This window comes from Aulonocara sp. 'chitande type north' Nkhata Bay, linkage group LG8, assembly GCF_057382095.1.
Source record: "Aulonocara sp. 'chitande type north' Nkhata Bay isolate Kocher_YH1m ecotype deep benthic linkage group LG8, A_spYH_male_GT1.1, whole genome shotgun sequence".
NCBI lineage: Eukaryota > Metazoa > Chordata > Actinopteri > Cichliformes > Cichlidae > Aulonocara > Aulonocara sp. 'chitande type north' Nkhata Bay.
The window spans coordinates 6,746,153-6,762,315 of record NC_141351.1 but is presented as its reverse complement, the minus strand read 5'-3'; the positions used below and the strand labels follow the sequence as shown (position 1 = coordinate 6,762,315).

The 16,163-nt window shown below is 37.8% G+C and overlaps 3 protein-coding genes and 1 non-coding gene across 5 annotated transcripts; 2 read left to right on the top strand and 2 right to left on the bottom strand.

Moving 5' to 3' along the window:
* Window positions 1–2,730: 2,730 nt before the first annotated feature.
* LOC147322971 (hemoglobin subunit alpha-like) lies at window positions 2,731–3,810 on the bottom strand. The gene is made up of 3 exons (XM_086303011.1): window positions 3,652–3,810; window positions 3,179–3,386; window positions 2,731–2,940 (listed from the first exon to the last, which is right to left on the bottom strand). The coding sequence occupies exons 1-3, from the start codon at window positions 3,744–3,746 to the stop codon at window positions 2,812–2,814; spliced, it is 432 nt and encodes a 143-aa protein (XP_086159137.1). The 5' UTR covers window positions 3,747–3,810; the 3' UTR covers window positions 2,731–2,811.
* trnai-uau (transfer RNA isoleucine (anticodon UAU)) lies at window positions 3,421–3,514 on the top strand. The gene is made up of 2 exons: window positions 3,421–3,458; window positions 3,479–3,514. It is a non-coding gene; the product is annotated as a tRNA-Ile (tRNA).
* Window positions 3,811–5,714: 1,904 nt separating the features above from the next.
* On the top strand, window positions 5,715–6,491 carry LOC147322970 (hemoglobin subunit beta-1-like). The gene is made up of 3 exons (XM_086303010.1): window positions 5,715–5,872; window positions 5,953–6,175; window positions 6,261–6,491. The coding sequence occupies exons 1-3, from the start codon at window positions 5,781–5,783 to the stop codon at window positions 6,387–6,389; spliced, it is 444 nt and encodes a 147-aa protein (XP_086159136.1). The 5' UTR covers window positions 5,715–5,780; the 3' UTR covers window positions 6,390–6,491.
* A 4,068-nt stretch (window positions 6,492–10,559) lies between these two features.
* Window positions 10,560–15,063, bottom strand: LOC147322969 (hemoglobin subunit alpha-D-like). 2 transcript variants are annotated; one of them, XM_086303009.1, is made up of 4 exons: window positions 14,957–15,063; window positions 14,695–14,810; window positions 14,026–14,230; window positions 10,560–13,049 (listed from the first exon to the last, which is right to left on the bottom strand). In XM_086303009.1, the coding sequence occupies exons 2-4, from the start codon at window positions 14,784–14,786 to the stop codon at window positions 12,921–12,923; spliced, it is 426 nt and encodes a 141-aa protein (XP_086159135.1). In that variant the 5' UTR covers window positions 14,787–14,810; window positions 14,957–15,063; the 3' UTR covers window positions 10,560–12,920. The 2 variants fall into 2 exon arrangements, with proteins under 2 accessions (XP_086159135.1, XP_086159134.1); XM_086303008.1 differs by having other exon boundaries at window positions 14,695–15,042.
* Between the last annotated feature and the right edge of the window lie 1,100 nt (window positions 15,064–16,163).

Here is a 16,163-nt window from a genome sequence, read left to right as displayed (position 1 = left end):
TGTGTGTGTGTGTGTGTGTGTGTGTGTGTGTGTGTGTGTGTGTGTGTGTGTGTGTGTGTGTGTGTGTGTGTGTGTTTAGTGGGAGAGAGAGGACCCTGCCCTTATTTGGCAGCATGTCATTGTAGGATTTAAATTGAATATAGTTAGACTGGTTGACTGGATTAGAGCCTGTGTTTGTGTGTCCCTCTGTGCATTTCTGTTTCAATATGCCTCCATATTTGTAATTTTGTAAGTTATTACTATTCTGCTAAATCATAGTATTTCTGGTACTTTTCGGTACTTGTGCTAAATACAGTATTTCTGCTAAATCATACTATTTCTGCTTTTCATAAGATTTGTGCATAATATAGTATTTCTGCTAAATTATAGTATTTATTCTTTTTATAAGATTTGTGCCTAACATAGTATTTCTGCTAAATTATAGTATTTCTGCTTTTTATACTATTTGTGCCTAATATAGTATTTCTGCTTTTTATAGGATTTGTGCCTAATATAGTATTTCTGCTTTTTATAGGATTTGTACCTAATATAGTATTTCTGCTTTTTATACTATTTGTGCCTAATATAGTATTTCTGCTAAATTATAGTATTTCTGCTTTTTATAGTATTTGTGCGAAAACATAGTATTTCTACTAAATGTAGTATTTATGCTTAATCATAGTATTTCTATATATTATATCTGCCAGGTCCCCAGGCAGCCAATCCTCTCTGAGGACTGAGACATTCAAATTTTCAAATCAGGGCCTGCACGGCTTCCCAGCCAATCATATATGTGTCCTGAGGCATTCAAATTTGCATATTGGGGCCTTCATGGCTTCTAAGCCAGCCAATCATATCAGGGCTGAGGAATTCAAATCCACAAATCAGGGCCTGCATGGCTTCCCAGCCAGCCAATCATATATGTGGCCTGAGCCATTCAAATTTGCATATTGGGGAATTCGTGGCTTCTAAGTCAATAAGTCATCCATGTCATATATCTCTAAAAATTCATATTTTAATGATAAATTGTCAACACTTGAAGATTCCCCAATCACTTCTGAACAAAACGGTGTAAGAATGACCGCTCTAGCCCCTACGGTTAGGAAATTATGGTCATTTGTTTGAGGGGAGTCCTCACTATGAGAAATAGACTGCAATAATCCTGTGCCTCTCTGTGTTGCGTGTGTAAAAAGATGCACCTGTTTTGGCGGGAAAACGTAAACAGCCACTCTGATTGGTGGATTTAAATTCGGCAGCTCTCTCCCTCTGTGTGTGTGTGTGTGTGTGTGTGTGTGTGTGTGTGTGTGTGTGTGTGTGTGTGTGTGTGTGTGTGTGTGTGTGTGTGTGTGTTAGTGGGAGAGAGAGGACCCTGCCCTTATTTGGCAGCATGTCATTGTAGGATTTAAATTGAATATAGTTAGACTGGTTGACTGAATTGGATCTTGTGTGTGTGTCTCTCTGTGCATGTGTGTTTCCTCATGTGTACATATTTGTAATTGTGTGGCTGTCATAAATTTTTTTTCAGATTTTTGTCATTTAACAAGTATATTTGAGGGACCCTCAGCATGTTCAGCATTTTTTCAGCTGTCCATTTTGCTTTTCCAATTTTTCTGTTTAACTTATTACTATTGTGCTAAATCATACTATTTCTGCTATTTTATAAGATTTGTGCTTAATATACTATTTCTGCTTTTATAGGATTTGTGCTTAATATAGTATTTCTGCTTTTTATAAGATTTGTGCTTAATATAGTATTTCTGCTAAATGTAGTATTTATGCTTAATCATATTATTTCTGCTTTTCATAGGATTTGTGCTTAATGTAGTATTTCTGCTAAATTTAGTATTTCTGATTAATTATAGTTTTTCTACTAAATCATAGTACAGTATTTCTGCTTTTTATGGGATTTGTGCTAAAACAAAGTATTTCTACTAAATGTAGTATTTATGCTTAATCATACCATTTCTGCTTTTTATAGGATTTGTGCTTAATATAGTATTTCTGCTAAATTATAGTATTTCTGCCAAATTATAATATTTGTGCTAAAACATAGTCTTAATTTAAAATTACAATATTCATAGTTCATCACAGTGTCTCTGGTAAATCACAATATTTCTGCTCTGTTGTACTATTTTTCTAAATCATAGTGTTTCTGTAATGTTTAAGTATTTTTGGCTAAATATATTCTTTCTGTTATCTTAGACTATTTCTCCTAAATTCTTGTATTTTTGAGAAGTTATCATGTTTCTGGTAAGTTACAATATTTCTGCTAAATTCTGCTATGCTATTGTATTTCTGCCAAGTATTATGTTTCCTCTAAGATATTGCAGTTCTGCTAAGTTATTCCATTTTAGCAAACTTCTTTTGCTTCTGCAAAGTTTTTACAATTTCTGCAACTTTTCAGCTTTTTCAGCTACTTTTTGCATACAGCTTCACCTTTAAGCATCCACACTGCATTTTCGCAGGAAATGCAAATTTTTCTAGTCTATGGATTGTTGTTTAGTATAAAATAAATAATAATAATAATAATAAATATAATAAATAATAAATAATAAATATAAATAATAATAATAAAATAATAAATAAAAATACATAAAATCATTTTTTCTCAGTTCTTCCCCATAGAAAAAGAACACTGCCATTTAATCTAAACTCTTTATTGGGACTTTTTTCTGCAGTGTCACGTGTGCAGGTGTGAAACGACACAGTGGGATATTTAAAAAAAGAAAAACACACACACACAGAGCAGGATTATTTTTGGCGGCATGCTTTATTTTCGTTTTCCAACCATGATTTTAATGGTCACAAACTGCGCTTTTCGCTGCCGACATCTCAACGGTATTTCTCAGAGAGACCCAGGGCCACGGCGGCCAAGAATTTGTCGAAGGCGACATGAGTTTCCGGGGTGAAATCTTTAGGGAACATAGTGGCGATCACCACCATAGCGCAATGAGCCAGCATCTGCAGAGAGAGGAAACAGTTTACACCAAATATATGAAGTTTGCTCGGCAGAAATCGCTTTTAATAAACAGACTGTTTGTTAGTGCAAATGCATAGTCAATAAACTCGATCTTCTTAAGAACAATCTTTTCAATACGTTGGATTACTTTGTTACATAAATTAACCGTGCGTGAAATAGGAATAGACAATAACCTCTGTTTATAACTGAAATCGCATATGCACATGATCCGCGTCTTACCTTGAAGTTAGATGGATCCACCCTCAGCTTGAAGGCGTGCAGCTCGCTCAGTTCCAGCAGGCCGCCTTTCAGGTTGTCAATCTTGGACACGGCCTCAGTGACTCCACCCAAGATCAGCTTTCCGTGAACCATCACGGGCTCAGAACCGGGAGTCAGGTCCGGCCAGTGGGAGAAGTAAGTCTTGGTTTGCGGATACACGAGGAGCATCCTGTGGAAGCAGAGATGAACATGGTGGGTCACAAGCTCCAGTGGCGCAATCGGTCAGCGCGCGGTACTTATAAGACAGTAGCCTGCAGAGTTATGCCGAGGTTGTGAGTTCGAGCCTCACCTGGAGCACGAGCTTATTTTAAGTAGTGGAAACACACATCTGAAGTGTGTTTAAATATTTGAGGCGACTGTTGCTGTAATTTGGCGCTGTATAAATAAAATTCAATTGTACTGAATTCAATAAAGAAGTGCCAATACAGCCTTACCTGCCCAAAGCGTCGCCTCCAACAGTATCCATAACCTTGGCGACCTTGGCCCAGAGTGCCTTGACGGCAGCCTTGTCTTTCTCAGTCAGACTCATGTTGGATCGGTTGTCTCTCTCTCTCTGATGATGCTACCCGGCGAGGAGCTGTGCTTAAATTCAGTTGCCCCCCTGGGTCACACCCAGGGCATCTGATACCAAGCCACAAGCTGTGACGCAGATAGGACTCATTCACCGGACCTGATAGAAACTTGTTTGGCTTTAGGCCAACGCAGAGGGTGATATCTGCTGGTGACATCTTGGGTGTGAATTTGCAAAAAAACACTCTGCATTTTTTTCGTGTAGGATACCAAAAGTGCAACGTAACCACATTTTCTGCTTTGCAAGTTTGTGAGAAGTTAGAGGTGAAGCACATGGTCCCCTGATGACTGATGAGTGGAGAACATCTCAGGCGGAGTGATATCATGTGCAGAAAGTCTACAGTTCTAAGAACAATGAGTGAACTCGTGTCTAAGGAGTTGCTGTGAAATTAATGCCAATAAAACTGATTGATTCATAAAACTGAACACATTTTTCTATTACTTCCAGCTTTACTGAGGCCTGAACCAAGTAAATTATAGTAATAGTAGTAGTAATAATAATAATGATAATTTTGAATATTTACAAAACAATTCGATTCGATTCGTACTACTTAAATCAATCAATAAAAAAATTAAGTATATTTTCGTGATGTGATCATCATTTAAACAATTTTACCAATGAAGTACAATATAAGTATAAGAAAATGATCTATTAAAAAAACAGATTTCGTGATCGCAAAGAATGTGGGTCATTTATGGATGCAGGTGGGAGTTACAAAAATGCGTGCATGCACATTACGCACTTACAGAAAAGAGCGCAAAATTCTATAATATATGCAAGTACACTCGGTGGATCTAGGATATACTAAAAATACAAGATTAAAAAACAGCTCTTCTTATCAAATTGAAGCTGTTTAAAGCTTTCTCAGATTTATCAGATTTAATTTTTTAATTCAGAATTTTTTTCTTTTTTGGCTCGGTTCATAAAATAAGTTCCTATCAGTGGTAGAAAATAGAGCAGACGGCCTTTATCAGCCAGCTCAAGTGTTCTTAATCAAAACACATGCATCTGTGGACGCAGGGGGGTTTGGGTGGAGGGGGGTTCGCTGCTGCAGATAACACCGGTGTGGTTTACGAGATATAACTTAAAGAGCGTCAAACACTCTCGAGCTGCTTGGCAACCATTCCTCACATTTAAAATAAAGACAAATAAAGACTAAATAAATAAATAAATTCTTTCATTTTTCTCCGCATAAATGTTTAGCCTTTTTACTTATATTTCTATATAATGTTGATATTTTTGTGAAGATGTGAAGTTGTTGAACCTTTATTTGTATAATATCAGGCAGATACAGACGAATTATGCATTTCCATATTTTAAAAAAAAATCTGAATTCACATTTAAAATATATACACACTTTATTTAGATTTTAAAAAGTGGGGGACGCACTTTAATCAATGTTGACAGATAATTTTCAAAAGGCCTTTTTCGCATTTTATGAATTTTATCCTCTGTGTGATTTGTTTAAAAGTAAAATAAATAAATAAATAAATAAATAAATAAATAAATAAATAAATAAATAAATAAATAAAATAAAATAAAAAACTCAACAGCAACTCAGGATTCAGCTAATAACAGCTGAATAAATAAAAATAAATAAAAATAAATAAAATAAAAATAATAATAAGAATTATCAGAGACTTGAGGACTGCATTTGAAATAACTGTAATAGAATATGTTGGGAATATTTTGCGCATAAAATATTGGGCTTTGGAATCTTTGGCCGCACAATAACTGCGCTAATTGAAATTTTGTTTTTGGCTTTGCTTAAATTGCGCAGGACACGAATAACAAAACCGTATCAACAAATCCAGAAACTTCTGGTGAAGTCTGCAGTTTATCTCACGCGCATCATCTCCAGCCTATCACAGCAGACTTCTCATTTGGGGTGGGGGAGCTTCGACGCATTTAAATAGATGCAGGGGGTCTAGTGAAGCACTATTCAGCCTTTTCCTTCAAGCCTGAAGAAAAAAATCATAATCAAACGCCACCATGGTTGAGTGGAGCGAAAACGAACGCAGCATCATCTCCAACATCTTTTCCAAGCTGGACTATAACGACATTGGGCCCAAGACTCTGGTCAGGTAAGGAACACCTCTGCAAGAGGACAATCCTTCCTATGACGTGCCCTGTGGCCAAACTCACGTGTGTTTCTCCCTTGCAGGTGTCTGATCGTTTACCCCTGGACTCAGAGGTATTTCTCCTCCTTCGGTAACCTCTACAACGCCGAAGCCATCAGCACCAACCCGAAAGTCGCTGCCCACGGAATCAAATTGCTCCGCGGTCTGGACAGCGCTCTGCAGAACATGGACAACATTAAAGCCACCTACGCCGAGCTGAGCGTCCTGCACTCAGAGAAGCTGCATGTCGACCCCGACAACTTCAAGGTAAACCTCAGAACCCGCCTTTCTTCTTCTTCTTTTTAATGCAAACACGACATTTTCTTATACCTTTTTTTCTTTCTCCATGCAGCTGCTTTCTGACTGCCTGACCATTGTTGTTGCTAGAAAACTGGGTTCCGCTTTCACCCCAGAGGTTCAGGCTACCTTCCAGAAGTTCATGGCCGTGGTGGTGTCCGCTCTCGGAAAGCAGTACCACTAAAATGTAGATCCGTCTGCATCTGGAAGCCAGAAGGAGATCTAACGCCCGTTTCAATATGTTATGGATCACCTCAAAAGAGAAATAAAGGCCCACTGAAGCAAAGTTTACGTTTTCCCTTTGTATTTTTTTTTTTAAATTTTACACATGCTTATAAGTTATATCTTATATCACACTGGGGGGCTGGATGCCGAGTAGAGGGCAAATAAAGGATCTCGTTTGTACTTTTAGGTTTTTAGACTGTAACATGGCGAAATATGAGAGCGGATTTCACTCTTGCAAAGGTTATAATAAAAACTAAACTAATAAATAATAACAACTTCAAAATAGAAACCATATATTTTATAGGATTTGTAAGTAAAAACAACCATAACCGCAAAATGACCAGTAACAGGCTGTTCTTCATTCTAACGAGAGTACCCTATTGTTTTTCACTATAGATACTACTTTGTTTATTTCATTTTCTGTTGGGCGATGAATTGCGTGCACAGCTGGGGATTTGTTGTAAATTACAACTGGAACAAACAAACATACATGCATTTAATTTTAAGATTATATTTTTTAAATGTACTTTATTTATCTTGCTTGCACTTTCTATTTCACTGTTTATGCCGCTCTCCTCACTCTCAATCAGAGATGGGCAGTTACTTGTAACGCGTTACTGTAATCCGATTACTTTTTTCTAGTAGCGAGTAAAGTAAGGGATTACTATTGCAAAAATGGTAATTTGATTTGATTTGATAAACGTTTATTGGTCCCACAAGGGGAAATTTCCTAAGGCTGCCGACCTATTGCACGTAATGGAGGCGCCATCTTACCCTCTGACCACACATACATTACACAAACATCACATGGGGAAGACAGGTCAGAGAGGTATAACAATGGAAAATGCACCACATGAGGAAAGATAAGGAGAAAAAAATAACTCCTCCCAGACTGAGCTCCAACAGGGAGACCAGTTTGAGAACAGAAAAAAACACCTCTGCACATGAAAAAACTCTAAATACACTAAAGAAACACATGACAAGCAACAGGGGTGGGTAAAGGGTGAGAGACAGCCGATTTAGACAGTGCATCCGGGCCTGCGTGCGCTGGTCTCCTTGATCCACCGTCAGCATCGGAAGGGAATAAGCGTCGAAGGCGTTTGGAAAGGGAGGGGGGATGAGTGTGTGCATATCAGTGTATATGTATGTGTGAGTTCAGCTGAGACAGTGTCCTTCGCCCTGCTAGGCTAAGTAAACAGTCTTCCAGCCAACCCAGGTGTCCTTGTTGTTCAGCCCCAGCCTTGCAGCTGGCGCCAAACGGGTGTCCGCATAAGTGATGGTGTTTTTACTTTAGTGCGAACAGCTCATATGAATTTCAAAGCAGTTCTACAGTCCAACACTGGTCTCTCAATCTCCCGTTGGAGAGCCGCGAGCTTCGCCATACTTGGGTTCTGTGATGTTGTCATTTCTTGTGCTCAAGGAGCCGATTTCTGAGAACTCACGGCAGCGTGCCTCCCCGAGATGTCATCCAATTTGCGCCCAGAGATGTTATTCCGAGCTAGCAGCCGTAGCATCTCCAAGATCTTATCCGTGCTGCACTCAATGAGCCCATTTTGAGAAACTCACGCCTCTCCCATCGTTCCAATCCCAGCGGGCAGCCTTGTGGGGGTTTGAACAGCCGGTTCTGCTTTCTTAATTCTTCGATAAGTCAGGGCCAAGCCAGCTCCGATTAGCCAGAACCCTGTTACCATGATTCCGAATAGGTAGATATCTTCAGCACTCAGGCCCACCCAAGCCCAAACTTCTCGTTGAGAAAGGGGTGTCAATTGCATCTAGGGACCAGTTGATCCAATCCATAATTCCTCTTTTAGGTTTTAGAGAACAGACTGTGAGAGAGTGTTCCAGGGAAAAGTAATACAAAAAACATGACACTAGACAAGGACATAAGAGGCTAAGCAGGGAAGCTAAGGGAGAGGAGGAGAGGAGAAAAGTGCGACCGCCTTCATCAAGAGCAAGAGCAGAAAAATTAGATTACTGTTACTTTCCCGCAGGAACGCTGTATTATGTTTAGAAAAGAGAGAAAAAAATGAAAGCACTGAAATCTGTATCAACTGTACCTTTTCCCACAATTATTAATTCATAATCTTTGAATTATGAATAGGTAAAGGTGTGGTGCTACTTGAGGGCATCGGAGTAACACTAAATAACTGCAGTTAGTTAGGTCAATAGTTTAATTGAACTATAGCTATCAGAGCTGTCAGAATGATGAGTGGAACGCTCTTTGGGTTATATAATATTGGGCTAATTTAATTGCAAAGATGGAATCAGTAATCCATAATTGCCTGCCAATGTCCAGCGCAGATTAGTTGCTCAAAAGTGTACACACCATACCAGGGAGTGCAAATGAGAGATTTGCAGGTGTTTGTCTCTGCTGTTAAGATAAATGAGAGGAGGCGGAAGAAGAACCAGCATGGTTTTCTGTAAGGTTGAAGTATTTTGTTAGAAAGCACCGCGAATGAGTGTGTTCCAGGGGAACAAGACTGAGGTGGAGCGCAAGATTTATCCAGAGGAGAGCTACACTGTTATAAACTATTCCATCATAAACCTGACATCCATGTGTATAGCTGACCTGTGCTATACCGAGAAGAACACCAAACATCATTTACCGTCAGATCCCGACCCCTCTATTTAGCAATGAAGACATAGCTAATGTGTCTCATGCGTAAATGCTCACACTGCCCATGTTTTTTATTTTTTCTGCAGATTGCGCACTAACACAGTCACATTGACACCTACCCCTTTTTAATGATAGAAAATACATTAATGCAACATTAAAATCTCTGTCTGCCCACTGCAGCAGGAAGGACCAAGTTAGAGGACAGAGCCAAAGATTTAGCATTCCGCTCACAGCTTTGGGCCACCCACCAGTCACAATTACGCACTCGCTTCCAATAAATGAACACACATCAACTATCGCATATCTTACAACCGAAATGACGCGTCTCCCCCCCTTTCCCCACAGCGGTAAGTTTCGCGTTAGACTATTGTTTCCTTCTTCCCTCTAATCTGTAACAAACAAAACTGAAAGTTTTGACGGGACTCAAAGGGTGGAAGTGTCTAAGATTAATGTCTTAAATCTAAGCCGTTCAATAGCTGTTCTTCTCCACAGCGGAACAGGTCAGCTGCAACACTGATTTCAGGTTTACACGGTGGAAGACTTTGTGATACAGTGCAGTTCCTGAGCTGTCCCATATATCTGTAACTCTGACATTAAGCCCGTGAAAAGCGGCGGAATTCATAATTCACAAGAGGATAGGTAAGGGAGAGAAATGACATTAAAGAAGTGGGAGACAATCCTACGGGGAAAGAAACAGAAAAGCAGCAGGGTGCTGTGATAGAATTGGCAGTGATAAAAATGGTCATGCGGATGACTTTACGTCACTCGGTCATTTGATTAGTTTATTTAGTTATAGCTGAATAACGCAAACTATCAAATGTGGCGGAATAGCCCCAGAAATTAATGAGAACTCAACAGTGAACCCATGGACTTGGGCGGGCACGTGACCGCCCCACTACTTGATCAATTAGCCCTTCACCTCTACACATCTTTACAATAGAGCTATTTATACACCACAAACTGGGCATAAAGATATTTGTGTTTATTTATAGAAGAGTTCATGTAGTTAACCGAAGCTAAGCTACAAAATAAAATGAGGTGTGGAAAAAAAATCTGAATTAACAGAAAAAAAAACCTACACTACACTTAAAAAAATGAATGAAAAAAGGACACTGAATACAAAAACAACTAATTAGAAAATACAAAATTATAGCTAAGTGCAGTGGAATCAAACTAATTTCAGCACCAGAGACAGCGCCGTGTTCAACGTCCTCACAGCAGCTTCATTTTTAATACGAAAGATTAAACGGGCTCCTTCTGTGTTTTTAAACATTATCAACAAGATAGAAGTAGATATTTATGCTTTTCACATTTGATGAAATAATGGAAAACAAAAACGTATAATTTCAGAAAATACATTACACAATAAACGTGCTAACTCAACCCTGAAAAAGTAAAACTACAAACACATAACGATCGAAGAATATCTTCATAATCTACCGAGAACAAATGCCCAGAGAGAGAGATCACCAGTTACAGTTTTTATTTTCTTCCACTTTAGTAACTTTTGTAAATGTACATCTGGAGTCATAGCTGTAAAATCAGGCCCAACAAAAGGACCTTATCTTTCCATGAGAATAAACTTTTCTGTCAATAAAAAAATATTTTTCACCAAATGACATTGAAAAATGGTGTATTGAAGAGCTAAATCACAGCTCCTTATTAAACACAGGCTATTTGGGTTTTTTAAAAAGTATCTAATTCATGTATTCAAACAATATTCTTAAGAGAAATTGTGAACATGTCTATGATACTAACGATTGAATTAGACTCTTCAAAATTACCTAGGGTCACTTTTACTTGCAAGGACGTCACATTTCATGACGTTAGAACAGAAGTCTGATGGTACAGATGAGGAAATAATTGTTTTATTCTCTGGTGAATTTGTATTTTTCTCACTTCCAAAGAAATGAGCACAAACAGAATTCTGGCTGGACTGTAGGGATCAAATAATCATTTCCTCAGTGACCTGAAAATGAATTTATAATGTTTGTCTCATGTGTTTTTCTAGATTTTTGTTTGATATTCTGTACAGTCACTGTACAGTAAACCTGCAAATTACAAACGTACAAATTTACCCCAGGATCAAATAATTATTCCCCCCACTGCGTACCTGACATCTACACCTGGTTTTTAACTATATAAAAATTAAATTTTTTTTAAAAACCCTCACATAATTAGATATTCTGACATCTTACATTAAATGTAATATTACTGTAATATTATTATTATTAAAATGATAGAAAATGTATTATTTATTAGTGAGTTATGAAGAAAAATGTACGTTTTAGGGTGTCCCACAGTACTACATTTCAATACAGCAGCCGAAAGGTGGAGAAGACTGCTGATTGCTCAACGTTTGAACAACAGTAGCTCCCTTCACCCTCCCTATCTCCAACTCTCATCTTCTCAAATCCCCCCAATCACCTGCCCTTCCTCTACCAATCTCATCTACACCCACACCCCACCTACTCTTCAGCATGTGCTCTAACTGTAACTGCTTCCTTACATATTGCGCAGTCTCCCAGTTATTTTAATGCTAAGATTGCTTCAAGCAGACTCTTACTTCAGGCCAACAGGGCACGGTCCTCACAGATGTCAGGTGTATAAAAATTTCATCTGTGTCTCTGATGTTTTGTCTTTTTTCCCTCTCATTAAAAATATTTCAACCTTGTCTGACTCATGGATTTTCACGTACGCGAAGCTACAGATAAGAACCAAAGGTGAGAACACCAGTCTCTGCAAGTTTAGGGTTCACAGGAACTATCAAGCCTATGCATTTTTACTTTACTGGGAAAGAAGTCTGAGGATTTTAACTTAAGCGTAGTACAGCTCCTAAATTATGAGTAATTTGGCATTATTTGGACTATGTAGCCTGTAAAATGTAGATTGTAAAATTACAACCGTGCGTAACTGTGCGCAGATACAAACAGAAGGCATAAATTATCTCTCATGCTCTTCACATGAGATGACTGCTACAATCAACTCAAAATGTTAAAAACAACAACAACAACAACAACAACAACAACAACAACAACAACAAAAACCCAGCAAAGGTAAAAGCAAGGATGAAGAAATGAATGCAGTTCATTCTGCTGTCATGATATTAAAAACATTTACACTCCCATTAAGTAAAAAAGAGTATTAGCACGTTTTGGCAATCCTAAAAAAAGTTAATTTTTGTGTAATCAACCTCACAACAAAGATGTCTGTAAATTACAGAAGTTATTTCACTTAAATATCTAAAAAACTGACATTTAACATCTTGTCTATGAGCTGCTTTGAATATTGCATCAGCATGCGTCTGTATTACCACCAGTTTACCAAATGGGGGCACTGTTGCTCTGTGTACCGTAAATACTTTATTTGAGGTCCATAGATAAACCTGGAGAGTCCTCCCAATTCACTGGTGTTAAAACCTGAATCCTTTGTTTCTGTAATACTAGAAAAATAAAACAATAAAACAAAAAACAGATTAGATTTAATATTAAATGTGCCTTTGTAGTTGTAAATGTATTATTTATTATGAAAATATTTTACAGTAGGAAAGCTTGCTTAAGTAAAATAATGTAAATTATCAGCTGACATGACGGTGAGCAACTAAAAAAACTTAACTCAGTCAAATGATGAATTCCTTGAAAATGATCAACACAATGCATTTTGAACGTGATATGATAATGCGTGAAACACCACAGATTCGATTTGTTTTTATTTGATAATATAACAGCACAAAAACTAACACACGAATTGCACATTTTTTACCATTAAAAATGTAACAAAGTAATGACAGAGACACATACAGAGAAAAACAAAAAGATTTTACATAGCATCATAAATGCCTCGTATGCTTTCTGGAAACCCAGTGCTTGAGTCTCATCTGTATTTCTCAGCAAGAACAGCAGCAAACGCTGACAGGTACTTGTCCATGGCGGCGTGAGCCACCGGTGTGAATTCATCCCCCAAGTAACAGGCAAGGCTGACGAGCATACTGTGCGACAGCAGCTGCAGGAGAAACACAAAAGATTGGTAAAAAGTGAACAACATACTTACATAATTTATAGTATGTGTCAGTTTTCTGAAAATCATGAACCCACACACTGCCATTTATCGTCCTCAGTGTGTTATTGTTAATATAGTGATGTAGTATTGTGTAATTTGCACAGAAAGCATGTCTGATAATTTTAAGTGCCAAACAATGCATTAAAAATATCGTCTCCTCCTCACCCTCTCGCCTCACAACGGCTAGTTTCACAGCTTGTAATTCCCCAAACATCCACAATTGTCATATATGTATAATACAATACCGTATACTTATACACATTGTCATTTTGTTCACTTATAATTTTTTTTTAACCATTTTTCAGATTTCCCGACTGGTTCACATACTGCCTTTTTGCACCCCATTTCAATATTCCTGGAGGAACCCATTTAATCAAATGTATTATTTATTTTAATTAGTGCTGTCAAAAGATTAAAAAAAACATTTTTCCATTTTTTTTCCTCCTTCATAAAACAAACTAGTTGATTTGTCATCTGAACAGGCTGGAAAAACAAAACAGCAGCAGACTTACAGTTAGTAAATCTGTTGTTTTCTTTTTAGTTCAGTTAAACTCTATTATAGAATTACTGAAAAAATCCCTACATACTAATAGGATTATCTTTTGCATGCAGAATTAAAATGCACAAATAAATACAATTTCATACATTGCAGTCACCTGTACGCCTTATAGCATACAACAAAGAAATTGCACAAGTATATATATTAACCCTGTAGCAAGTGCATCATATTTGATACATGAGTTTCTGGCAATTATTTTGTGGTTCAGGCTTTACTGGATTAGTAGATATACTTAATAGGAAAATCTGAATAACAAAAAACTGATTATCTCTGATTAAAAGATTAAAAGTAAATTAAAAAAAAAATCCAATGCAAGAAGGGGATGGAAGGGCTGTAAATAGGTCTGAGGTGTTTAGGCACCTTAAAGTTTCCGGGGTCTACCCGAAGCTGGTAGGCGTGCAGAGTCTGCAGGGGAGCCAGGGTGACAGTTAGCTGACTGATGTCTTGGGCCCCCTCAGCTATAGCCAGGACTATCTTCTTCCCGTGAGAAAGCAGGTGGGAGGAGTTAGGACTGATGTCTAGATGGGAAAAATATGTCTTGGTGCCCGGATAAGAGGCAAACATCCTTAAGAAGGGAAAAGTGAAATTATTTCCATGCTGATATGATAGGAGCAACAGAGTAAGTGCTACATGTTGACTGTCTTTGGTCACCAACTATCATTTGTGTGAACTCGAGGCCCACAAGTTTCTAAAATGATCTCGGATCATTGCCAACACCTTGAAATCCCTATTAGAGATTTCAGGAATTACCCAGCAGTGAGCACTAGATAAGCGTTACATTCTCTTGCGGGATTTGTTTGCAGTAACTACTTACTTTAGTAATGGCTAGGAAATCCTGTAACAATACTAAAATCTAATATTAACATCTGCAAACTGAAATGAAAGCTTATTGGTAGAGGAATCTATTTATCACAACACACACTCTTACTGGAGATGTTACTTTGTGTGTAGGAGCCTAAATCTTCATGCAAAACCATTTAAAGACAATGCAGTAAAGTATGAAGGTTACACAGGTAAGTCTCAACCTACCTAAGGAGTGCATCTGCTCCAATCTCTGCTGCCACAGGAGTCAGTCTTTCCCATATTTCCTTAATTAAGTCTTTTTCCTTCTTGGACAACATTGTGGCCTATCATACACAGAACCACTGTAGCCAAATATGCAAAGTGTTAGGTCTTTACAGCCAAAAAAACAAACAAGAAACTAATCAACCATTTTTTGCGCTGCATTAACCTGTTAACCTAAATGCTAAAAAAGAAGGATGAGTGAAAGAGCAAAAGTAATAGTTCCTACTGTTTGAAGAAAACAGCTTGTACTGGTTGACCTCTCAGCAGATGTGTTGTCTCTCTCTGCCTCTGTGTTATCAGACCGCAGCCAGGGCAGGGTGCGGGCGACACACCACCACACTATCTGCTACCGTATGTGCGTCACACTGCATATTTACCATATCATTGGTGGGGTAGAGCTCAAGGTGCAGCTGTAGTTGAGCCCCCCCCCCCTTCATTGATGGTAGAATTCTTTTTCTTCAGCCTATTGTTAATAGTTTTTAATTTATAGGCATTTCAGCAGATTAGTTGCTGTATCTGCTTCAGGGCTTTTTGCTCCCATGTAATGAACAAAGACACACACGCACACTAAAAAGTAACATTTTAAAAAACTAAGACTGAATCATAAGTTTATTTTAATGAATATGTTCTCTAAACCTTAGCAACTATTAAAACAGAATTTAGTGCTTCTGTTAGCAACATTAAAATAAAGAAAATGAGTCAATACTAGTGTAATTTGGATGATAATCTTTTTTGTCTCAGCTGCTCTTATCTGCAGGTCCACAAGTTGCCGGTTACAGAACAGTGGGTGTGAGCCCAGCCCATAACGTTATGAACCACACTGCAGTGCACATAGAGATCACATACATATAAGCCAAGTTTTAATGCCTCTGCTGATCTTAACACAAGACGTGAAAATGAGCCAGTGTAAAACTACCTCACTGGACTCAGTGAGCCTTGTATGTAAGCTAATATTGTTTATTGGACTTGTTTCTGTTTTCAATTTGAAGCTTGAGTGAAGTTTAAACAAATAAATAAACAACAAATAAAGAAACTAAACGTTTCTTCTGGATACCAAAATTCAGAGTTGTAAACTTTGGATTTCTAGCAATGGTAAACTTACTGGGGAGCTGTTTTGCTCATTTCCAGATCCACGTTTTTTTTTTTTTTTTAACAGCTCGTCAGATCATCCACTGAAACAAGCTATTTTTTATTTTTAGCTCCTCTCCTTTTAAGCCACTCCTAATTCTCCTGATTGACTCTAGCTGTCCATAGCAGTTTTATATGGTGAACCAAAAAAACTCAGCAAGAGTGTCTTTTTGTTTGGGTAAATATACATTAAAAGTGATGTTTAATGCTGAAGAGTCACAGTTACTCAAGTGGCCCTTTAATATTTATAGTGATTAAATAACATTACATCAATAATAATTGGAAGAATAATAAGCTATAAAAAA

What these genes read in the sequence shown, in the direction of transcription:
- LOC147322969 (XM_086303009.1), bottom strand. Translation starts at nt 14,786, where the DNA reads ATGTTGTCCAAGAAGGAAAAAGACTTAATTAAGGAAATATGGGAAAGA. An exon ending in GGAGCAGATGCACTCCTTAG is followed by an intron (nt 14,231 to 14,694) that starts GTAGGTTGAGAC and finishes TCCCTTCTTAAG; the next exon opens with GATGTTTGCCTCTTATCCGG. An exon ending in TAGACCCCGGAAACTTTAAG is followed by an intron (nt 13,050 to 14,025) that starts GTGCCTAAACAC and finishes TTTCTCCTGCAG; the next exon opens with CTGCTGTCGCACAGTATGCT.
- LOC147322970 (XM_086303010.1), top strand. Translation starts at nt 5,781, where the DNA reads ATGGTTGAGTGGAGCGAAAACGAACGCAGCATCATCTCCAACATCTTT. An exon ending in GGGCCCAAGACTCTGGTCAG is followed by an intron (nt 5,873 to 5,952) that starts GTAAGGAACACC and finishes TCTCCCTTGCAG; the next exon opens with GTGTCTGATCGTTTACCCCT. An exon ending in TCGACCCCGACAACTTCAAG is followed by an intron (nt 6,176 to 6,260) that starts GTAAACCTCAGA and finishes TTCTCCATGCAG; the next exon opens with CTGCTTTCTGACTGCCTGAC.
- LOC147322971 (XM_086303011.1), bottom strand. Translation starts at nt 3,746, where the DNA reads ATGAGTCTGACTGAGAAAGACAAGGCTGCCGTCAAGGCACTCTGGGCC. An exon ending in GGAGGCGACGCTTTGGGCAG is followed by an intron (nt 3,387 to 3,651) that starts GTAAGGCTGTAT and finishes CTGCTTCCACAG; the next exon opens with GATGCTCCTCGTGTATCCGC. An exon ending in TGGATCCATCTAACTTCAAG is followed by an intron (nt 2,941 to 3,178) that starts GTAAGACGCGGA and finishes CTCTCTCTGCAG; the next exon opens with ATGCTGGCTCATTGCGCTAT.